General features: G+C 31.6%; 1 protein-coding gene across 1 annotated transcript in view; it reads right to left on the reverse strand.

Annotated features, from left to right (window-relative positions):
- Window positions 1–27,204, reverse strand: part of LOC144451530 (ephrin type-B receptor 1-B-like) — a 222,943-nt gene that overhangs the window by 13,070 nt on the left and 182,669 nt on the right. Inside the window, exons 13-14 of the mRNA XM_078142405.1 lie at window positions 11,749–11,949; window positions 11,355–11,504 (exon numbers count right to left, since the gene is read on the reverse strand). Coding sequence (XP_077998531.1) covers window positions 11,355–11,504; window positions 11,749–11,949 — 351 coding nt within the window. The remainder of the gene's footprint in view (window positions 1–11,354; window positions 11,505–11,748; window positions 11,950–27,204) is intronic.

Here is a 27,204-nt window from a genome sequence, read left to right on the forward strand (position 1 = left end):
CAGTACATAGCATAAATCTAGAATCTATGAAACATGTCATTTCATCAGGGTATCTCAGTACATAGCATAAATCTAGAATCTATGAAACATGTCATTTCATCAGGGTATCTCAGTACATAGCATAAATCTAGAATCTATGAAACATGTCATTTCATCAGGGTATCTCAGTACATAGCATAAATCTAGAATCTATGAAACATGTCATTTCGTCAGGGTATCTCAGTACATAGCATAAATCTAGAATCTATGAAACATGTCATTTCGTCAGGGTATCTCAGTACATAGCATAAATCTAGAATCTATGAAACATGTCATTTCGTCAGGGTATCTCAGTACATAGCATAAATCTAGAATCTATGAAACATGTCATTTCATCAGGGTATCTCAGTACATAGCATAAATCTAGAATCTATGAAACATGTCATTTCGTCAGGGTATCTCAGTACATAGCATAAATCTAGAATCTATGAAACATGTCATTTCGTCAAGGTATCTCAGTACATAGCATAAATCTAGAATCTATGAAACATGTCATTTCATCAGGGTATCTTAGTACATGGTCTATACAATGTACTCTGATAGACATGGTCTATACAATGTACTTTGATAGACATGGTCTATACAATGTACTCTGATAGACATGGTCTATATAATGTACTCTGATAGACATGGTCTATACAATGTACTTTGATAGACATGGTCTATATAATGTACTTTCATTGACATGGTCTATGCAATGTACTTTGATAGACATGGTCTATATAATGTACTTTGATAGACATGGTCTATACAATGTACTTTGATAGACATGGTCTATATAATGTACTCTGATAGACATGGTCTATATAATGTACTTTGATAGACATGGTCTATACAATGTACTTTGATAGACATGGTCTATATAATGTACTCTGATAGACATAGTCTATACAATGTACTTTGATAGACATGGTCTATATAATGTACTTTGATAGACATGGTCTATATAATGTACTTTGATAGACATGGTCTATATAATGTACTTTGATAGACATGGTCTATACAATGTACTCTGATAGACATGGTCTATATAATTTACTTTGATAGACATGGTCTATATAATGTACTTTGATAGACATGGTCTATATAATGTACTTTGATAGACATGGTCTATACAATGTACTTTGATAGACATGGTCTATATAATGTACTTTGATGGACATGGTCTATATAATGTACTTTGATAGACATGGTCTATACAATGTACTTTGATAGACATGGTCTATATAATGTACTTTGATGGACATGGTCTATATAATGTACTTTGATAGACATGGTCTATACAATGTACTTTGATAGACATGGTCTATATAATGTACTTTGATGGACATGGTCTATACAATGTACTCTGATAGACATGGTCTATATAATGTACTTTGATAGACATGGTCTATATAATGTACTTTGATAGACATGGTCTATATAATGTACTTTGATAGACATGGTCTATATAATGTACTTTGATGGACATGGTCTATACAATGTACTCTGATAGACATGGTCTATATAATGTACTTTGATAGACATGGTCTATATAATGTACTTTGATAGACATGGTCTATATAATGTACTTTGATAGACATGGTCTATATAATGTACTTTGATAGACATGGTCTATATAATGTACTTTGATGGACATGGTCTATACAATGTACTCTGATGGACATGGTCTATATAATGTACTTTGATAGACATGGTCTATATAATGTACTTTGATAGACATGGTCTATATAATGTACTTTGATAGACATGGTCTATACAATGTACTTTGATAGACATGGTCTATATAATGTACTTTGATAGACATGGTCTATACAATGTACTTTGATAGACATGGTCTATACAATGTACTTTGATAGACATGGTCTATATAATGTACTTTGATAGACATGGTCTATACAATGTACTTTGATAGACATGGTCTATACAATGTACTTTGATAGACATGGTCTATATAATGTACTTTGATAGACATGGTCTATATAATGTACTTTGATAGACATGGTCTATATAATGTACTTTGATAGACATGGTCTATACAATGTACTCTGATAGACATGGTCTATACAATGTACTTTGATAGACATGGTCTATACAATGTACTTTGATAGACATGGTCTATACAATGTACTCTGATAGACATGGTCTATATAATGTACTTTGATAGACATGGTCTATACAATGTACTCTGATAGACATGGTCTATATAATGTACTTTGATAGACATGGTCTATATAATGTACTTTGATGGACATGGTCTATATAATGTACTTTGATAGACATGGTCTATACAATGTACTTTGATAGACATGGTCTATACAATGTACTTTGATAGACATGGTCTATACAATGTACTTTGATAGACATGGTCTATATAATGTACTTTGATAGACATGGTCTATACAATGTACTTTGATAGACATGGTCTATATAATGTACTTTGATAGACATGGTCTATATAATGTACTTTGATAGACATGGTCTATATAATGTACTTTGATAGACATGGTCTATACAATGTACTCTGATAGACATGGTCTATATAATTTACTTTGATAGACATGGTCTATATAATGTACTTTGATAGACATGGTCTATACAAAGTACTTTGATAGACATGGTCTATATAATGTACTTTGATGGACATGGTCTATACAATGTACTTTGATAGACATGGTCTATACAATGTACTTTGATAGACATGGTCTATATAATGTACTTTGATGGACATGGTCTATACAATGTACTCTGATAGACATGGTCTATATAATGTACTTTGATAGACATGGTCTATATAATGTACTTTCATAGACATGGTCTATATAATGTACTTTGATAGACATGGTCTATATAATGTACTTTGATAGACATGGTCTATACAATGTACTTTGATAGACATGGTCTATATAATGTACTTTGATAGACATGGTCTATACAATGTACTTTGATAGACATGGTCTATACAATGTACTTTGATAGACATGGTCTATATAATGTACTTTGATAGACATGGTCTATACAATGTACTTTGATAGACATGGTCTATACAATGTACTTTGATAGACATGGTCTATATAATGTACTTTGATAGACATGGTCTATATAATGTACTTTGATAGACATGGTCTATACAATGTACTTTGATAGACATGGTCTATATAATGTACTTTGATAGACATGGTCTATACAATGTACTCTGATAGACATGGTCTATATAATGTACTTTGATAGACATGGTCTATACAATGTACTTTTGATAGACATGGTCTATATAATGTACTCTGATAGACATGGTCTATATAATGTACTTTGCTAGACATGGTCTATATAATGTACTTTGATAGACATGGTCTATATAATGTACTTTGATAGACATGGTCTATATAATGTACTCTGATGGACATGGTCTATATAATGTACTTTGATAGACATGGTCTATATAATGTACTTTGATAGACATGGTCTATATAATGTACTCTGATAGACATGGTCTATACAATGTACTTTGATAGACATGGTCTATATAATGTACTCTGATAGACATGGTCTATATAATGTACTTTGATAGACATGGTCTATATAATGTACTTTGATAGACATGGTCTATACAATGTACTCTGATAGACATGGTCTATATAATGTACTTTGATAGACATGGTCTATATAATGTACTTTGATAGACATGGTCTATATAATGTACTCTGATAGACATGGTCTATACAATGTACTTTGATAGACAATGGGATTTTACCACAGTTATTATCCATAGAACTAGACTAAATTTCACTCTGTCCACTATATCACCCCATACTGATACTATAGAACTAGATTAAATTTCACACTGTCCACTATATCACCCCCATACTGATACTATAGAACTAGATTAAATTTCACTCTGTCCACTATATCACCCCCATACTGATACTATAGAACTAGATTAAATTTCACTCTGTCCACTATATCACCCCCATACTGATACTATAGAACTAGATTAAATTTCACATTGTCCACTATATCACCCCCATACTGATACTATAGAACTAGATTAAATTTCACTCTGTCCACTATATCACCCCCATACTGATACTATAGAACTAGATTAAATTTCACACTGTCCACTATATCACCCCCATACTGATACTATAGAACTAGATTAAATTTCACATTGTCCACTATATCACCCCCATACTGATACTATAGAACTAGATTAAATTTCACTCTGTCCACTATATCACCCCCATACTGATACTATAGAACTAGATTAAATTTCACTCTGTCCACTATATCACCCCCATACTGATACTATAGAACTAGATTAAATTTCACACTGTCCACTATATCACCCCCATACTGATACTATAGAACTAGATTAAATTTCACATTGTCCATTATATCACCCCCATACTGATACTATAGAACTAGATTAAATTTCACTCTGTCCACTATATCACCCCCATACTGATACTATAGAACTAGATTAAATTTCACTCTGTCCACTATATCACCCCCATACTGATACTATAGAACTAGATTAAATTTCACTCTGTCCACTATATCACCCCCATACTGATACTATAGAACTAGATTAAATTTCACACTGTCCACTATATCACCCCCATACTGATACTATAGAACTAGATTAAATTTCACATTGTCCATTATATCACCCCCATACTGATACTATAGAACTAGATTAAATTTCACTCTGTCCACTATATCACCCCCATACTGATACTATAGAACTAGATTAAATTTCACTCTGTCCACTATATCACCCCCATACTGATACTATAGAACTAGATTAAATTTCACTCTGTCCACTATATCACCCCCATACTGATACTATAGAACTAGATTAAATTTCACACTGTCCACTATATCACCCCCATACTGATACTATAGAACTAGATTAAATTTCACATTGTCCATTATATCACCCCCATACTGATACTATAGAACTAGATTAAATTTCACTCTGTCCACTATATCACCCCCATACTGATACTATAGAACTAGATTAAATTTCACTCTGTCCACTATATCACCCCCATACTGATACTATAGAACTAGATTAAATTTCACTCTGTCCACTATATCACCCCCATACTGATACTATAGAACTAGATTAAATTTCACTCTGTCCACTATATCACCCCCATACTGATACTATAGAACTAGATTAAATTTCACTCTGTCCACTATATCACCCCCATACTGATACTATAGAACTAGATTAAATTTCACTCTGTCCACTATATCACCCCCATACTGATACTATAGAACTAGATTAAATTTCACTCTGTCCACTATATCACCCCCATACTGATACTATAGAACTAGATTAAATTTCACATTGTCCACTATATCACCCCCATACTGATACTATAGAACTAGATTAAATTTCACTCTGTCCACTATATCACCCCCATACTGATACTATAGAACTAGATTAAATTTCACTCTGTCCACTATATCACCCCCATACTGATACTATAGAACTAGATTAAATTTCACTCTGTCCACTATATCACCCCCATACTGATACTATAGAACTAGATTAAATTTCACTCTGTCCACTATATCACCCCATACTGATACTATAGAACTAGATTAAATTTCACTCTGTCCACTATATCACCCCCATACTGATACTATAGAACTAGATTAAATTTCACACTGTCCACTATATCACCCCCATACTGATACTATAGAACTAGATTAAATTTCACACTGTCCACTATATCACCCCATACTGATACTATAGAACTAGATTAAATTTCACTCTGTCCACTATATCACCCCCATACTGATACTATAGAACTAGATTAAATTTCACTCTGTCCACTATATCACCCCCATACTGATACTATAGAACTAGATTAAATTTCACACTGTCCACTATATCACCCCCATACTGATACTATAGAACAAGATTAAATTTCACACTGTCCACTACATCACTCCCAACTTGGAATCAAATAAAAATGTAATTTCTGCAGACTGTCATGTAGCCAATGTAGGAAGACGTGACATGGTGTGACCTTTTCTATGTTGTAGCTTTCTAGCAACATGCATTGACTACCTAGGACAAGTCACACACCAGTGATTTTATTGCCTCATAAAATAACACAACTGGGAACAAAATCACCAATCACTCTAAAATTGGAAAATTGAGTTACTTGCAGCCGCTAAATTAGTAATAAATCTATGTCAACTGACAATAGTTATTTTGTATGGATATTAGTACAAGAATCAAATGTGGAAAGTATACAGGATATGTTAACATTACTGAAAACTTCATTTCCATTTGGTTTTCTGTGGTTAATTGTCACTTTAAAATTGAGCACAGTTTTCTGTGGAGTACATAGTATCACAGCTTGTAGTTCAGACATCATTTCATGGCATTCTTTTATTGGAATGTTTGACATTGTCATGTCGTTTGTTCTGTGCAATATTGATAAATGTAATTTGTTCAGATAAAATCCTGATGAGTAACTTTACCCTTGTATAACAATACAAAGCTGTTAATTTGGCTCAATTTCATCTAATTGCATTGTTCTTGTTTCTCTTCTAACTCCTTTGTTCCTATTTTCAAATATCAAGAAATTTTTCACTTTAAAATAAATCAATGCATGTCAAAATATTGAGAATGTTTGTGAAAATGCTTGCTAACAAAATGCATGTCAAAATAATTTGTCCATTAAATTAATTGTTGATTTGAAAAATAAATCCTAATTCAATATTTATAAAATACCAGTTTTCTATTCTTCTACAGTTTAGAATTGTCTGCAAATCATCACATTCATCGTCTGCGGGTTTATTGATAATTTCACATTATTCTCTTCCTACTTGCTTCATCTAAAATGAATCTGTTGTATGTCAGAAATTTATAAATAAAAGCACCAATGGTGTTGTAGCAACTGTTGACAGTAAACTTTAATTTTCTATAACGATTATGTGGTCTTGTTGCTAGACAAATTTGCATACATTCTTTGAAGATTTATTCCCATGCCTTCCCATCCATGGTATACACCTTCATTTAATGTTACTATGGGCATGGTCTTGTTGCTAGGCCTATATAGCTACATATAATTCGCAATGCTCATTCATTTACCTTCCCATCACCAGTGTTATTTTGGCATATTAAGTCATAAAAGTCATTGTTTACCTGTTGCTATGGGCATGGTCTTGTTGCTAAGGGCATTGACATATTTTAAAATAATGTTTATTTATAAATAAAAGCACCAATGGCGTTAAAAAGGGTATACTTATAGATCATAACAAGGGTATACTTATAGATCATAACAAGGGTATACTTATAGATCATAACAAGGGTATACTTATAGATCATAACAAGGGTATACTTATAGATCATAACAAGGGTATACTTTTTGTCAAAACAGAAATAGATATTGAAATAGAAAATTTACCATGGTAACAAGGTGACACTCTATTTACCATGGTAACAATGTGGCATTGTCTATTTACCATGGTAATAATGTGACACTGTCTATTTTAGTATTTACCTGGATAGACAATGTCTGGGGAGAGTTTGAATGTTAAACAACCAAAACTTGAAGTAAAAGTCTATAAATTAGTTTAGCAAGCTTTTAAAATACACAGTTTCTTTGCTGTGGGTATACAGTCTAGAATGTTAGTTGGTTTGTGAGTAGAGCAGTTACCAACACAGCTGTCTTTCTTACTATGTTGTAATTGGCAACAAAATGTGATACTACTTTGGTAGTGCTGTCACTCTGTTTACTTGATGTGAAAGTGTCAACAACATTATGGTTCTAGTCATGATTATTTCAATGGTGGCTCTTTCAAGCATTTTACATAGCATTACATCTCATACACCAAATAAGGTGTTAGTAAGCACTTTCTGTACATTGGAGAAAATATGCCCGTGTGAAACAGATGTGGCAACTATGTATACAAAAGAATTGGATTTTTAGAGTACGAAACTGAAACCAAATACCACGACAAACATTTGATTATGGCTGTATATTCAAGCACATTTTTGTGTAGATTTTTTGTATCTAATTGTTATTATCTATAGCCGTCACTATTAAGTGATACATAACAAGTTGATAGGCAGTAAATACATCAGATGACTGGTTTTCTATCACCTGATATTTGATACTTTCACCTAATTTGTGCCAATTTTAACAACTTTGTACTGTAAAAACGTCTGAGTGGAGCCATACAAGTGCTGATATTGTCACCATGATTTGATTACCATGCTAGTGACAAATTGAACACTCCTTGTAAAGTTAAACTTAACCATACTACATACTAAAGATCAGACCCAGGCTACAAACACACATTCTCACATGGAACTAACTTTATGTTTTATATTTTTACTTCAATATATTCTTTCACCTTATTTGTTACTTTTATCTTTCACTTTTTAAATCATTTATTTTTGTACAACTGACAGTAACATAAGTAGTTGTTAAAAAGATACACACTGTTTGAAAAAGAATAGAGTTGGGTGGTTGAGGTGCCGGGGTAGGGAAATGTTGTTACTTTGTAAAAGTTCAATTATGATACAAATCTTGCCTCAAGTGACCATATTCTCACTCTTGATATTAAAATTCTTTATTCTGTTTATTGAATAGTTGGATACTATAAACAAATAAACCATGGTAAAGTCTGATATTTTAGAAATGATACACATGTCACTTGATAATTTGTAAGTATTCTATTTTTAAAGTCTATCAGTGTACATCTAACAGGTGTATATACTATTTGCACATTTTTTGTAAATTGCAGAATCTTGCTTGGTGACTCATTCAGCGTGTATACCTACGTCTCCAATGTAACAATTTGTAAATCTTAGTACAGACCATTCATTATTAATCATGCATACTGTCTCCAAAGCACACATCATGCATTTCAATGTAATACACCTATAAATCAATTCTACATCTATCTATTGTGTCATTGCTTCCTAGCTGCCTTCATTTACTTTCTGCAAGAAATAATTCACAAAATAGCACCAATGGCATTGTAGCACAACAGTACAGTTTTTAAAAATGTTTATCCATCTGCTGATCCATGCTAGGTATAGGTGTTCATTTGCTGAATGACTATCCAGTTGCCTATCCAACCATGTTGTCGTCTTTGCAATATATGTGACCAATTGGTTGACTGTTGCTATGGGTGTGGTCTTGTTGCTAGGTACATTTGCATACATTTTTTGAATGTTTATCCATTTGTCTATTAATCCCTGTTGTTATCTTTCCAATATATGTGATCATTTGGCTGTTGCTATGGGCGTGGTCTTGTTGCTAGGTACATTTACATACATTTTAAAAATACTTATTCATTTGTCCACTAATTCCTGTTATCTTTGCAATATATGTGATCGTTTGGTTGTAGCTATGGGTGAAGTCTTGTTGCTAGGCAAATTTACATAAATTTTTATGAATGTTTATTGACTTGTCTATTAATCCCTATTGATATCATTCTGAAATACACCACCGTTTGGCTGTTGCTATGGGCGTGGTCATGGTTGCTAAGGATATTTGCACACATTTTTTGAATGTTTACTCACTTGCATACCGGATGATGTTGTTATTTGACCAAAATATACTGCCATTTGGTTGTTGCTAAGGGCGTGCGTGGTCATGGTTGCTTGGGCCAGTTGTGTTAAAATATTTTGAAGAAAATCTGCAGAATAACACTTCTAGAAACACCTCACCAAATTTCAGTCTCATTGACCAAATACTTTTTGAGATAAATTTTCGACCAAAATTCAGCCCAATCTGCTTCATAGTTTTGGAATTAAAAGATTTTTGATCAGAAAGACACATTTTTAGCCCTAATTTGCATATTACTGATGGAATCATCATGTCATGAACAAATCTTAATTCATTTACCCCTAAGAACGTTCCCACCAAATTTCAGGAAAATCTGCCCAGTAGTTTTTGAGTTATTTGAGCAAAATTCACATTTTTTTTTACCAAAAACGCATATCTCTGATACGATCATTTTCATTTGAACAATTTCCAAACTAGGTACCAGAAGTTAGCACACTTAGCGATGCCTATAGCACTACTGAACCTTATCAGTTCAGTTGTGCTAAAAAATAGATCAAAAGCATGAAACTAAGAAATGTAAATAAAAAATGCTATGCCATGTATAAATCTACAAATCTGACAAGTATGTGAGATATCAGTATAAAACTGAAATATGCCTGGCACACTGCATCAATTTAATAAATCTACAAAATTCTTCCTCTATATTTTTTATCCTATCCTTTAACTCTATTTTTATTTTTTAAACAGCAACTTTGTCATAAAATATATTAGTTTGGAAGTGTTTTCCAATTAATTAGACTCCTATGTATTTTGTCTAAACCATTATGTTCATAATATTACACATGTTTTTAATACAGACATGGTTTGTGTATATTCTAATTCTCTATGTTTCAGACAAAGTTTAAATAAAGCTGTCACGACATCACTTTATAATGAACACAAGTCACAAGATTACTGTACAAGACCACCACTTTGACATTAAGGTTTTTGAGGGACAATCTTAATGAATCCCCTGACTTGATCAATGATGACAAATAAGCTGATAATGACTTGTATCTTGTCTCTACCTCTACACAAACCAAGATGTTACTGAGATTAAGACTGGAGTTTCATTACTCTTAATTATGGTGGGAGACATTGCATAGAGCAATATTAGCATCCTGGATGGTTTGGTCTGATCAGCTTTACCATGTAATAATGATGAAGTAGATAATACGCTGGTAGGGTATTATCTGTGTGCTTTCTTCTTCAGATTGAGGCCTACTCATATCTACTTATCTAGCTATGCAATAACACGGCTTCATTTCTCAACTACACTTAGTACTTACATACTCACCTTCTATCAAGTTAGACATTTCCTAAAAAGTGTTGCCTTTGGGGTAAACTATTTGGACCCCAACAACAATTTTTTGTTTTCAAACACCATGACAGCAAAATTTTTTTTGAGAGCAACTAGACAGCAAATTTTCTTTTGCCAAGTAGGGGTACAGCGAATTTAAAAAAAATTCATGCTTCAAATTTAACTTTGCCACATTGTGTCATATTGCATCACTTGTATCTTGTAACTTTTTATTTTTGAAATTTGAATTTCTTCATAACAGGAGACACACATGTTGAATGTAGTTTATTTCAAAAGTAAGAGGTACTAATGAATGCAGCGACTAAAATTTAACTTATTGTTATCAATAAATACTTGTAATTTGTAGTTATTGTTGACATAAAACATATACCTTCCCAAAATAAACATTAGAAACTTGGCATCAAACTTACATCTCTGTTAGACCAATTCCAATAAGGTCTTTCTCCATATGACATGACTTCCCACATAACAATGCCATAACTCCATACATCACTAGCTGACGTAAACTTCTTGTACGCTATAGCTTCTGGTGCAGTCCATCGAATGGGAATTTTACCACCCTGTAACAAATCAACAACCAACATCCATTTCATTTTGTAAAAATCTATGGCTTAATTCTTTCTGAAATTGCAAAAATAACCAGATTTAAACTGATTGCCTTCCATAAGACAGAGAGGCAGACAAACAAACACACAGACTTTTTATCCCTAAATCATAACCTCCCCTTAGAGAAGGTAAAACACTGAGCTGAGTGGTTGAAAATACTCAACCATAACTTTGTTAGCCAATGAGAGACATTGTTACCTTAGTTTCATAGGCTCCTTCTTCTTTGACTCTGGATAGTCCAAAATCAGCCACTTTACAGACTAACCGTCCATTAATCAAGATATTTCTGGCAGCTAAATCTCGGTGTACATAATTCATGTCTGATAGATATCTCATGCCTGATGTAATACCACGTAACATTCCCACTAACTGTATGACTGTAAATTTACCATCATTATTCTGTAGATAAATTGAATACATCGTGTTATGTTAAAGTTTATCTAAAATATACTTTTTTATGCAATATAATAACAGTTGTGATTAGCCTTCATTTGTTTCTTACATCTTGAAAGATGGCTTGTAAATATTGGACCCCAGTAATGAAGAAATCCATTGTACATTTATTTTCAGTTTGCCCAGATATATTTGTTAGGCACTTAAACAAGGGGGAAGACTTGACTAGTTGCTAGACAACTAATTTCCATTTTCCCCCTTTTCCCATCTTATTGAAATTGCTGTATAAATTTGGTTATGTATTTGCATCTGATTATTATTATTATGCCTTTTAAATCTGTAAAAGAAAGCATTATCATTATTATCATTATTATTATTATTATTATTATTATTATTACAAGTGAAGGGTTTAATATTTAAGCAATAAACCACCCCCTGGGGACGGCATACCAAGAGGTTTTGACCAGTGAACGGAATATATGCACGAGCGATAGCGAGTGCATATATTGAGTTCACTGGTCAAAACCGAGTGGTATACCTTCCCCAGGGGGTGGTTTATCGCTATTATATTATACTAGTTTATTGAAAATATCGGAAACAAGATAATAACTAACGTTTTCTTGTTTCATATGTGCCTCGGTGACTAATTTGCATAACAATAACGCTGCTTTTCAAGACAGCTGATCTTGGCCTCAATGTGAACGTCATGCAGCGACTGGATTTATTTATAATTAGTAAAACGATAATAAACAATTTATCTGCTTATTTATGGTTATGGTGGTTTGTTAATTTATGCGAGAATATGTTAAACCCTGGCAGATTCACACGTTTGAAAGTTATTTCCATGACAATAGAGTAATGTTTACTGGAGACTACCGTTCGGATTGGGAGAGGGCCCATTGCTGATCTGTTTTTTACTTGCCTGTGGTTTAGGGAAGCTTGACGACTGGTATCAAATGAACTGAAACAGTTTTAAGCGAAAGTTAATTGAATCCAGTTTTGAAAGGACTACAATCAAACTCTCAGCAAATTCTGACTTGACATAAATGGTATTGAACAAGAAGTGTTGTTATTTGTTGTTGTTTTATCTTTATTTATTTATTTATTTATTGAGCCTTCACAAGAGAAACAAAAAAGAACACAATTCATGACAATCAAACAATACAATACAATACAATACAATACAATACAATACAATACAATACAATACAATATTTACCAGATTTAAACCGAATGCTTCCTGTAAGGGAATCACTAATTATGCAAGTAACTCATTAAACTAAAAACACTAATGTAACAGGCTTTTTTTGACAAGTGTGCTTTCTTAGGTTAATGTATGTGCCAAATTATATGGAATTTGAAGAGTGCATGATACTGCTTAATTACCTAATATCGTTCATTATTCAAAATACTCTATTTCATGAAAACTGTAAGCTATATCAACAACTTTTATAGGACATATTCGCTTTGTTATGGTTAAAGTATGTACTAAATGATTTTGAAATTCAAGTATGCATTCGTAAGATATATCTTAATTACCAAAAATCATTAATCATGCAAATTAGTTATTAAAAGTGTAAGGTACATCAACAACTTTATAGGGCACATAAAGTTTGTAATGTTTAATGTATGAAGTAAATTGTATTGAAATTGAAGTGTACAGTCTTAAGATATAGCCTAATTACCGAAATAATTAATTATGCAAATTATTCACTAAATCTTTAAGTGAAATCAACAACTTTCATAGGAGATATGCACACTGTTATGTTTAACGTGTGTACTAAATTGTATTGAAATTGAAGTATGCAGTCTTAAGATGTAGTCTAATTACCGAAAATCATTAATTATGCAAATTATTCATTAACACTTTAAGGTTTATCAACTAACTTTAATGGACATACACAATTTGTTATGGTTAATGTATGTACTGAATTGTATTGAAATTAAAATATGCAGTCGTAAGATATAGCCTAATTACCAAAAATAATTAATTATGCAAATTATTCATTAACACTGAAAGGTACACCAACAAGCTTTACAGGACATATGTGATTGTTATGGTTAACATGTGTACTGAATTATATTGGAATTGAAGTATGTATTCTTAAGATACAGTCTAATTACCAAAAATAATTAATTATGCAAATTATTCATTAACACTGAAAGGTACACCAACAATCTTTACAGGACATATGCGATTGTTATGGTTAACGTGTGTACTGAATTATATTGAAATTGAAGAATGTATTCTTACGAGATAGCCTAATAACCAAAAATCATTAATTATGCAAATTATTCATTAACACGGAAATGTACATCAACAAATTTGATAGGACATATTTGTTTTCTTATAGTTAAAGTATGTACTAAATTGTATTGAATTTGAAGTATGCATTCTTAAGATATAGCCTAATTACCAAAATTAATTAATTATGCAAATTATTCATTAACGCTGTAAGGTACATCAACAAATTTTATAGGACAAATGTATGTTGTTATGTTTAACGAATATACTAAATTATACTGAAATTGAATAATGCAGTCTTAAGATATTGCTTAATTAGTTGATTTCATTAATATGCAAATTTCCATAATTAACATTCAGATCGAGCTCAAAAACTAATCAGGTCTAGCCATTACCCCAAACATTATATGTACTAAATTTCATTATAATTGAGCCAGCCGTTTTTAAGAAAATGGTGACACAGACAGACAGACAGACAGACAGACAGACACACACACACACACACATACACACACACAGACGGACACATGACAGACACACAGACAGACATCCCCTTTTAATACCTCTCGTACCCTTATGGGAGGTAAAAATGGCATCAACAACATGCTAAGAATTTGACAACTCTGTGGATCCTTCGCATGGAAAAGCTGACAGACACTGTCAACCCATCTGACATACGAGATGTTTTCATATTTCTTAAAGACAGCTTTAGGATATTGCATGTCAAAGATATAGCGAAGAAATGAAATATTATTTTTGACACAAATTGCCTGAGTACACGAAGTAAATCAGTGTGTTCCGTCAGCTTATCACAATAATGCATATTTAAAAGATGCATGTAAAAACGTGTATGAGAATTATTACCAAAAATTGATTTCATCAGTGTAAGGGAATTGATTTCCACTGACTTCAATTTTTATTACATTAATTGCATTCTACAATATTTATGAATGCCAAATGTAGCTTTAGTAGTTTCGCCTGAATTTTTCAGCCTCATTCAAAGATGATTTAGATACATATACACAGTTATGTAAAATGGGGGGGGGGGGGGGGGGGGGTTCAACAGTAACGGTATGCTGCATATTGATATTTGACCTTAAATTCAAGTGATAAGGTAGCCAATAATCCTATGCAATACAGCATACAACATTTGTCAATACATTAGATAAGTCAGGCAAACATCTCTACAAATAATTCACCATAAGTTGTTTTAAGTCAAAAGTTCAAAACCTAGCAAATATCTGATAACATCTTATGATAATATCTGATAATATCTGATAACATATAATCATTTTTTTTCAAACCATAGTATAAAAGTACGTTATCTGCTATGTACTGTCAATAGTCTATGGCAATATTTAAATCATTAATGCTGACAAGGCACAAATGTTATCTACTCACTATTAATCTAATAATAGTGAAACACGCTTCAATTCCAGATTAATACAAGCGTCTACAGAGACAAATAACTCCCCTATCAACCAAGCCATGCAGAAAATAGTATCAAATATTCATGAAATTATAGCATAGATAGCCACATTCTGGCATCTTGGTCATAGGTAGCTAGATTTTATGTTTTTTCCAACTGATTTAAGTCAAGGTTTATACTTTAAACAACTTTCAAAAAGCTTTATTTAATGTTTGTGACATTGGCTAAAAAAATATAGAACCAATATTTCATTTTTTACAAGCAGTCATCGGAGATGACTCAGTCCTCGCAATCGCAATGGATGGTTTCAGAGAATTACCACAAGTCATGGTAGTGTGATGTATTAGATTGTATGAAATATAGTACCAATGGCATTGTAGGACAACTGTATAATTGATTGAATATTTGAATACATTTTTTGAGATGTTTATTTATTTGTCTATTAATCCCTGTTGTTATCTTTCCAATATAAGTGATCATTTGGCTGTTGTTATGGGTGTGATCTAGTTGCTAGGCACATTTACATACATTTCTTGAATGTTTATTCAATTGTCTATTAATCACTGTTGTTATCTTTGGGATAGGCATGATCATTTGGCTGTCGCTATGGGTGTGGTCTTGTTGCTAGGTTCATTTGCATACATTTTTAAAAATTTTGTTCACTTGTCCAAAAATCCCTGTTGTTATCTTGTGAAAAACACCACCGTTTGGCTGTTGCTATGGGTGTGGCCATGGTTACATACATTTTAAAATTTTTTGTTTACTTGTCTAAAAATCCCTATTATCTTTATGAAAAACACCACTGTTTTGCTGTTGCTATGGGTGTAGTCATGGTTGCTACGGAGATTTGCATACATTTTTTGAATGTTTACTCACTTGCCAACCTGATGATGTTGTTATTTGACCACAACACACTGCCATTTGGTTGTTGCTAAGGGCATGGTCATGGTTGCTAGGGCCAATTGTGTCAAAACATTTTGAAGAAAATCTGCACAACATTTCTAGAAACACCTCACCAAGTTTCAGTCTCATTGACCAAGCACTTCTTGAGATATAAGTTTTTGACCAAAATTCATATTTTTACACCTAATTTACATATCACTGATGAGATCATAATATGCTTAATATTATATGCTTATCATAGTCAAGTGAACTAACATTCAATAAATGTATGCAAATATACCTAGCAACAAGACCACACCCATAGCAACAGCCAAATGATCGCGTATATTGCAAAGATAACAGCGTTAGATAAGCAACTGGATAATCATTCAGCAAATGAACACCTGTACCTAGCATGGATGAGTATGTGGGTAAACATTTTTAAAAACTCTACAGTTGTGCTACTCTGCCATTGGCGCTATTTTATTGAGTTATGCAGCAAATATTGATTTTTAACTACAAATATGGCTGCCATTTGGTTAAATTTGCATATATTAGAAAACAATGTGATGTGCATATGTACCACATGACACGTTGCCTATGTGCTAGGTTTGAATGAAATAGCATATTGAATATCTGAGAAATGACATATAAAGGACGGATGGAAGGACACACAGACACACTTACAGGCAGATGGACAGACGGATGGACAGAACCCATTTGTATTAGCACCCCCAGGGGTGGAGTGGGGTGTCTGTAAAATGTAATTATAAAACTTTAGATTTCAGAAAATTGACCAATATATGCCTCATATAACATCACCTAGGTTTGGCTGACTTCATTTATTCATAAACATGTTTAGTAATTTTTGTAATAAAATTGGGAAAATATATCATGGTAATTATTTCTATTTATAACTTTCAAACAACCATAGATTACTTAAACAGCATATATTGCAGCTTGAGATATTTTCTGCAATGTTATAGTTTATGACAAATATTTTGGATGGATAAGTTCTACATAGGCTATAGTAGACTCTGATTTTTAACTTTATCCTCCAATAACCATGCCTGGCATGACAGGTAAATGAAAGCAACTGATTGTCAGTATACTTCAGAAATAATGTCATTGCAGAGCTAGTAAAGTTCCATCCATTGATTAGATGTGAGCCGGGATATATCATTTTTGTTAACCTAGATTTTCAGCAGATTCTGAAACTATGGCAACTGCAATATTCAATATTGATATCATATCATATCTTATATCTTAGATTTCTAGTAGTTGACAGAATGCAATATTGATATTATATCTTATACCTTAGATTTGTATTAGTTGACAGAATGTAATATTGATATCATATCTTATATCTTAGATTTGTAGTAGTTGACAGAATGCAATATTGATATTATATCTTATACCTTAGATTTGTAGTAGTTGACAGAATGCAATATTGATATCATATCTTATATCTTAGATTTCTAGTAGTTGACAGAATGCAATATTGATATCATATCTTATACCTTAGATTTGTAGTAGTTGACAGAATGCAATATTGATATCATATCTTATATCTTAGATTTCTAGTAGTTGACAGAATGCAATATTGATATTATATCTTATACCTTAGATTTGTATTAGTTGACAGAATTCAATATTGATATCATATCTTATATCTTAGATTTCTAGTAGTTGACAGAATGCAATATTGATATTATATCTTATACCTTAGATTTGTAGTAGTTGACAGAATGCAATATTGATATTATATCATATATCTTAGATTTGTAGTAGTTGACAGAATGCAATATTGATATTATATCTTATATCTTAGATTTCTAGTAGTTGACAGAATGCAATATTGATATCATATCTTATATCTTAGATTTCTAGTAGTTGACAGAATGCAATATTGATATTATATCTTATACCTTAGATTTGTAGTAGTTGACAGAATGCAATATTGATATCATATCTTATACCTTAGATTTCTAGTAGTTGACAGAATGCAATATTGATATTATATCTTATACCTTAGATTTGTAGTAGTTGACAGAATGCAATATTGATATCATATCTTATATCTTAGATTTGTAGTAGTTGACAGAATGCAATATTGATATCATATCTTATACCTTAGATTTGTAGTAGTTGACAGAATGCAATATTGATATCATATCTTATATCTTAGATTTGTAGTAGTTGACAGAATGCAATATTGATATCATATCTTATATCTTAGATTTGTAGTAGTTGACAGAATGCAATATTGATATCATATCATATACCTTAGATTTGTAGTAGTTGACAGAATGCAATATTGATATTATATCTTATATCTTAGATTTGTAGTAGTTGACAGAATGCAATATTGATATCATATCATATATCTTAGATTTCTAGTAGTTGACAGAATGCAATATTGATATCATATCTTATATCTTAGATTTCTAGTAGTTGACAGAATGCAATATTGATATTATATCATATATCTTAGATTTGTAGTAGTTGACAGAATGCAATATTGATATCATATCTTATATCTTAGATTTGTAGTAGTTGACAGAATGCAATATTGATATTATATCATATATCTTAGATTTCTAGTAGTTGACAGAATGCAATATTGATATTATATCTTATATCTTAGATTTCTAGTAGTTGACAGAATGCAACATTGATATCATATCTTATACCTTAGATTTCTAGTAGTTGACAGAATGCAATATTGATATTATATCTTATATCTTAGATTTGTAGTAGTTGACAGAATGCAATATTGATATTATATCATATATCTTAGATTTCTAGTAGTTGACAGAATGCAATATTGATATTATATCTTATATCTTAGATTTCTAGTAGTTGACAGAATGCAACATTGATATTATATCTTATATCTTAGATTTCTAGTAGTTGACAGAATGCAATATTGATATCATATCTTATATCTTAGATTTGTAGTAGTTGACAGAATGCAATATTGATATTATATCTTATATCTTAGATTTGTAGTAGTTGACAGAATGCAATATTGATATCATATCTTATATCTTAGATTTGTAGTAGTTGACAGAATGCAATATTGATATCATATCTTATATCTTAGATTTCTAGTAGTTGACAGAATGCAATATTGATATTATATCTTATATCTTAGATTTGTAGTAGTTGACAGAATGCAATATTGATATCATATCTTATATCTTAGATTTCTAGTAGTTGACAGAATGCAATATTGATATCATATCTTATATCTTAGATTTCTAGTAGTTGACAGAATGCAATATTGATATCATATCTTATACCTTAGATTTGTAGTAGCTGACAGAATGCAATATTGATATTATATCTTATACCTTAGATTTGTAGTAGTTGACAGAATGCAATATTGATATCATATCTTATATCTTAGATTTGTAGTAGTTGACAGAATGCAATATTGATATCATATCTTATACCTTAGATTTCTAGTAGTTGACAGAATGCAATATTGATATTATATCTTATATCTTAGATTTCTAGTAGTTGACAGAATGCAATATTGATATTATATCTTATACCTTAGATTTGTAGTAGTTGACAGAATGCAATATTGATATCATATCTTATATCTTAGATTTCTAGTAGTTGACAGAATGCAATATTGATATTATATCTTATACCTTAGATTTGTAGTAGTTGACAGAATGCAATATTGATATTATATCTTATATCTTAGATTTCTAGTAGTTGACAGAATGCAATATTGATATTATATCTTATACCTTAGATTTGTAGTAGTTGACAGAATGCAATATTGATATTATATCTTATACCTTAGATTTGTAGTAGTTGACAGAATGCAATATTGATATTATATCTTATATCTTAGATTTCTAGTAGTTGACAGAATGCAATATTGATATCATATCTTATACCTTAGATTTCTAGTAGTTGACAGAATGCAATATTGATATCATATCTTATATCTTAGATTTCTAGTAGTTGACAGAATGCAATATTGATATCATATCTTATACCTTAGATTTCTAGTAGTTGACAGAATGCAACATTGATATTATATCTTATATCTTAGATTTGTAGTAGTTGACAGAATGCAATATTGATATCATATCTTATACCTTAGATTTCTAGTAGTTGACAGAATGCAATATTGATATCATATCTTATACCTTAGATTTCTAGTAGTTGACAGAATGCAATATTGATATCATATCTTATACCTTAGATTTCTAGTAGTTGACAGAATGCAATATTGATATCATATCTTATACCTTAGATTTCTAGTAGTTGACAGAATGCAATATTGATATTATATCATATATCTTAGATTTGTAGTAGTTGACAGAATGCAATATTGATATTATATCTTATATCTTAGATTTGTAGTAGTTGACAGAATGCAATATTGATATTATATCTTATACCTTAGATTTCTAGTAGTTGACAGAATGCAATATTGATATTATATCTTATATCTTAGATTTGTAGTAGTTGACAGAATGCAATATTGATATCATATCTTATACCTTAGATTTCTAGTAGTTGACAGAATGCAATATTGATATTATATCTTATACCTTAGATTTGTAGTAGTTGACAGAATGCAATATTGATATCATATCTTATATCTTAGATTTGTAGTAGTTGACAGAATGCAATATTGATATCATATCTTATATCTTAGATTTGTAGTAGTTGACAGAATGCAATATTGATATCATATCTTATACCTTAGATTTGTAGTAGTTGACAGAATGCAATATTGATATCATATCTTATATCTTAGATTTGTAGTAGTTGACAGAATGCAATATTGATATCATATCTTATACCTTAGATTTCTAGTAGTTGACAGAATGCAATATTGATATCATATCTTATATCTTAGATTTGTAGTAGTTGACAGAATGCAATATTGATATCATATCTTATATCTTAGATTTGTAGTAGTTGACAGAATGCAATATTGATATTATATCTTATATCTTAGATTTCTAGTAGTTGACAGAATGCAATATTGATATCATATCTTATATCTTAGATTTCTAGTAGTTGACAGAATGCAATATTGATATTATATCTTATATCTTAGATTTGTAGTAGTTGACAGAATGCAATATTGATATTATATCTTATACCTTAGATTTGTAGTAGTTGACAGAATGCAATATTGATATCATATCTTATACCTTAGATTTGTAGTAGTTGACAGAATGCAATATTGATATCATATCTTATACCTTAGATTTCTAGTAGTTGACAGAATGCAATATTGATATTATATCTTATATCTTAGATTTCTAGTAGTTGACAGAATGCAATATTGATATCATATCTTATACCTTAGATTTATATCTTTAGATTGGTAGTTGACAGAATGTTTGATATTTATTCTAAAGCTCTAGTTGATTCTGACAAAACTGCAACATTGTAACTATTTAAGCTTACCAGAGGATTGGAAATACATAGCCAGTAACAATTTATTCTTAGTAGCACATACATGTATTTCCATTTTATTCTCATGGCAACTAACTGTTAATTTTGCACTCATGTTACCCTGAATATTCAATGATCCAGAAACATTTCAACTGATGCCATTCTTAGATTAAATATTTCTGCTTTGTTTCATCTTAATTTTGATCTCATATCAAATCTACACAATTTTGGATCAATGTTGATAACACATAAAAGAGTGAATTCCAGAATTGCTGATGTAAAATGCATACTAAAGTAAATCTATCAATTTGTTGTTATGTGAAAACATTGCTTGACTTCACTACATCAAATTCAGTATAATATATCATAAGTCTCAATATTGAAATGAAATAATGTCAAAAGTAGTACAAACTGTAGATTTACTGACAGCTAAAGTTGAATTCCACAGACATTACTTGTGATTGTCCTGACACCAAAGTTACTGAGTGGAGATAATTCTATTCAAAACTAAGTCTATCAATGGCTGTTCACATTTTTACACATAATAATATGACATAGATTGTATTTGTCATTTATTTTATGATCACATAACCATGACACCATAAATAAATTAAACCCCTATTTAAATAACTTTTAATAAATTAAACCCCTATTTAAATAACTTTTAATAAATTAAACCCCTATTTAAATAACTTTTAATAAATTAAACCCCTATTTAAATAACTTTTAATAAATTAAACCCCTATTTAAATAACTTTTAATAAATTAAACCCCTATTTAAATAACTTTTAATGAATTAAACCCCTATTTAAATAACTTTTAATAAATTAAACCCCTATTTAAATAACTTTTAATAAATTAAACCCCTATTTAAATAACTTTTAATAAATTAAACCCCTATTTAAATAACTTTTAATGAATTAAACCCCTATTTAAATAACTTTTAATAAATTAAACCCCTATTTAAATAACTTTTAATGAATTAAACCCCTATTTAAATAACTTTTAATAAATTAAACCCCTATTTAAATAACTTTTAATAAATTAAACCCCTATTTAAATAACTTTTAATGAATTAAACCCCTAAGTAACTTTTTAGTAAATTAAACCCCTAACTCATAAACTTTTAATGAATTAAACCCCTATTTAAATAACTTTTAATGAATTAAACCCCTATTTAAATAACTTTTAATAAATTAAACCCCTAACTCATAAACTTTTAATAAATTAAACCCCTATTTAAATAACTTTTAATGAATTAAACCCCTAACTCAGTAACTTTTAATAAATTAAACCCCTAACTCAGTAACTTTTAATAAATTAAACCCCTATTTAAATAACTTTTAATGAATTAAACCCCTAAGTAACTTTTTAGTAAATTAAACCCCTAACTAAGTAACATTTAGTAAATCAAACCCATTTAAATAACTTTTAATGAATTAAACCCCTAAGTAATTTTTAGTAAACTAAACCCCTAAGTAATTTTTAGTAAACTAAACCCCTAAGTAATTTTTAGTAAACTAAACCCCTAAGTAATTTTTAGTAAACTAAACCCCTAAGTAATTTTTAGTAAACTAAACCCCTAAGTAACTTTTAGTAAATTAAACCCCCTAACTAAGTAACTTTTAATAAATTAAACCCCTATTTAAATAACTTTTAATGAATTAAATCCCTTAGTAACTTTTAGTAAATTAACCCCCTAACTCAGCAACTTTTAGTAAATTAAACTCCTAACTCAGTAACTTTTAGTAAATTAACCCCTTAACTCAGCAACTTTTAGTAAATTAACCCCTTAAACTCAGCAACTTTTAGTAAATTAACCCCCTAACTTAGCAACTTTTAGTAAATTAACCCCTTAACTCAGCAACTTTTAGTAAATTAAACTCCTAACTCAGTAACTTTTAATAAATTAAACCCTTATTTAAATAACTTTTAATGAATTAAATCCCTAAGTAACTTTTAGTAAATTAACCCCCTAACTAAGTAACTTTTGGTAAAATAAACCCCTAAGTAACTTTTAATAAATTAACCCCCGAACTAAGTAACTTTTAGTACATTAAACCCCTAACCAGGGGTAGGTAACAAATATTAGTCTAGAGCACGTATTAGTCTATACATACGTATATTGAACCACTGATCTTCTATCAGCGTACTGTGGGGTTTGTTAGCTGGCTGGCTGTAAATATTGTATGCTTTACTTTTTACATAGAATTTGCAGGCAACATATGGGTTTGTTATTCTGTCTACATAAAATATAGTACTACTATCAATATTGTACATGCATTCGTATAGGGATGTGTGTTTAGAATAGGACATCCATCGGTAGAAAAAGTTTTTCGCTAACTCCTCCCACAATCGGTGGAATCGATCAATAAAATTTTCCCTGTTGTTCCTCCAACCAATTCTTCCCAGAACGCACACTATAGGAATACGTATTTTCGATTTTTAGTAGTAGAAATCGACTGATTCTTACCATCAGGATTGTCGATCTTACTTGCGCCATGTTGAATATGCAATGGACGGTGGGAAAATCAGGACTTTGTGTTCGTCGCAATATAGACTTTGCTTGTAACTAAACGACTTGTACCAGGTACTATGTAGAATTTTCCCGCAACTTTTATATTTGTACTTGTCACTACATCGATCATGCTCTAGACTAATATTTGTTACCTACCCTGCTAACTAAGTAACAGTGGTATTGTATCGACACAGAGGCATTGTACCAACACAGTGGAATTGTACCGACACAGTGGAATTGTACCAACACAGTGGCACTGTACCAACATAGTGGCATTGTACCAACACAGTGGAATTGTACCAACACAGTGGAATTGTACCGACACAGTGGCACTGTACCAACATAGTTGCATTGTACCGACACAGTGGTACTGTACCGACATAGTGGCACTGTACCAACATAGTGGCATTGTACCAACACAATGGCATTGTACCAACACAGTGGTACTGTACCGACATAGTGGCATTGTACCAACACAGTGGCATTGTACCAACACAGTGGTACTGTACCGACACAGTGGCATTGTACCAACACAGTGGTACTGTACTGACATAGTGGCATTGTACCAACACAGTGGTATTGTACCAACACAGTGGCATTGTACCGACACAGTGGTATTGTACCAACACAGTGGCATTGTACCAACACAGTGGCATTGTACCGACGCAGTGGCATTGTACCAACACAGTGGCATTGTACCAACACAATGGCATTGTACCGACACAGTGGCATTGTACCAACACAGTGGCATTGTACCGACACTGTGGTATTGTACCAACACAGTGGCATTGTACCGACACAGTGGTACGGTACCGATACAGTGGTACTGTACCAACACAGTGGCATTGTACCGACACAGTGGCACCTTTAATGAAAGACTAAATCACAAAGTTAATAGTGCTGACTAAATTCTGCTGAACAGACTTCATGTCTGCCAAGTCAGCATAATTTGTCTTTTTCTCTAAGGTCACTTGCATAAATGTTATTTAACAAGGGAAGTTTCATGTTGCGGCCGTCAATTGATTTCTCATTTACCGGATACTTATATGTAAATTATTCATCAAACAGTATATAATCTATACAAGTTACACATACACAACAATGTACATTTCAACTTGTTTTACGGCTTCTTTGGGGACTGTCTGACATTTTGGGCCTACAATAAAAAGGGATTTTACTGCCTTTATTCTAGATCAATGTACTACTGAGTAGACTGAGTGCCTATAAACTTTACTGTCTGTACTTTACATCACGACAGAATCACAGACTTTCACATTTGCCTTCAACTCACAGACTATCACATTTGCCTTCAACTCACAGACTATCACATTTGCCTTCAACTCACAGACTATCATATTTGACTTCAACTCACAGACTATCACATTTGACTTCAACTCACAGACTATCATATTTGACTTCAACTCACAGACTATCACATTTGACTTCAACTCACAGACTTTCACATTTGACTTCAACTCACAGACTATCACATTTGCCTTCAACTCACAGACTATCACATTTGCCTTCAACTCACAGACTATCACATTTGACTTCAACTCACAGACTATCACATTTGACTTCAACTCACAGACTATCATATTTGACTTCAACTCACAGACTATCACATTTGACTTCAACTCACAGACTTTCACATTTGACTTCAACTCACAGACTTTCATATTTGACTTCAACTCACAGACTATCACATTTGACTTCAACTCACAGACTATCATATTTGACTTCAACTCACAGACTATCACATTTGACTTCAACTCACAGACTATCACATTTGACTTCAACTCACAGACTTTCATATTTGACTTCAACTCAGTCCTTCTCATTTGCCTTCAACTCACAGACTATTACATTTGACTTCAACTAACAGACTTTCACATTTGACTTCAACTCACAGACTATCACATTTGACTTCAACTCACAGACTTTCACATTTGCCTTCAACTCACAGACTTTCACATTTGCCTTCAACTCACAGGCTTTCATATTTGCCTTCAACTCACAGACTTTCACATTTGCCTTCAACTCACAGACTTTCACATTTGACTTCAACTCACAGACTATCACATTTGACTTCAACTCACAGACTATCACATTTGACTTCAACTCACAGACTTTCACATTTGCCTTCAACTCACAGACTTTCACATTTGCCTTGAACTCACAGACTATCACATTTGACTTCAACTCACAGACTATCACATTTGACTTCAACTCACAGACTTTCACATTTGCCTTCAACTCACAGACTTTCACATTTGACTTCAACTCACAGACTTTCACATTTGCCTTCAACTCACAGACTTTCACATTTGACTTCAACTCACAGACTTTCACATTTGACTTCAACTCACAGACTATCACATTTGCCTTCAACTCACAGGCTTTCATATTTGCCTTCAACTCACAGACTTTCACATTTGCCTTCAACTCACAGACTTTCACATTTGACTTCAACTCACAGACTATCACATTTGACTTCAACTCACAGACTATCACATTTGACTTCAACTCACAGACTATCACATTTGACTTCAACTCACAGACTATCACATTTGCCTTCAACTCACAGACTTTCACATTTGACTTCAACTCACAGACTTTCACATTTGACTTCAACTCACAGACTATCACATTTGACTTCAACTCACAGACTATCACATTTGACTTCAAATCACAGACTATCACATTTGACTTCAACTCACAGACTTTCACATTTGACTTCAACTCACA

Source organism: Glandiceps talaboti, chromosome 21, assembly GCF_964340395.1.
Source record: "Glandiceps talaboti chromosome 21, keGlaTala1.1, whole genome shotgun sequence".
Lineage (NCBI taxonomy): Eukaryota > Metazoa > Hemichordata > Enteropneusta > Spengelidae > Glandiceps > Glandiceps talaboti.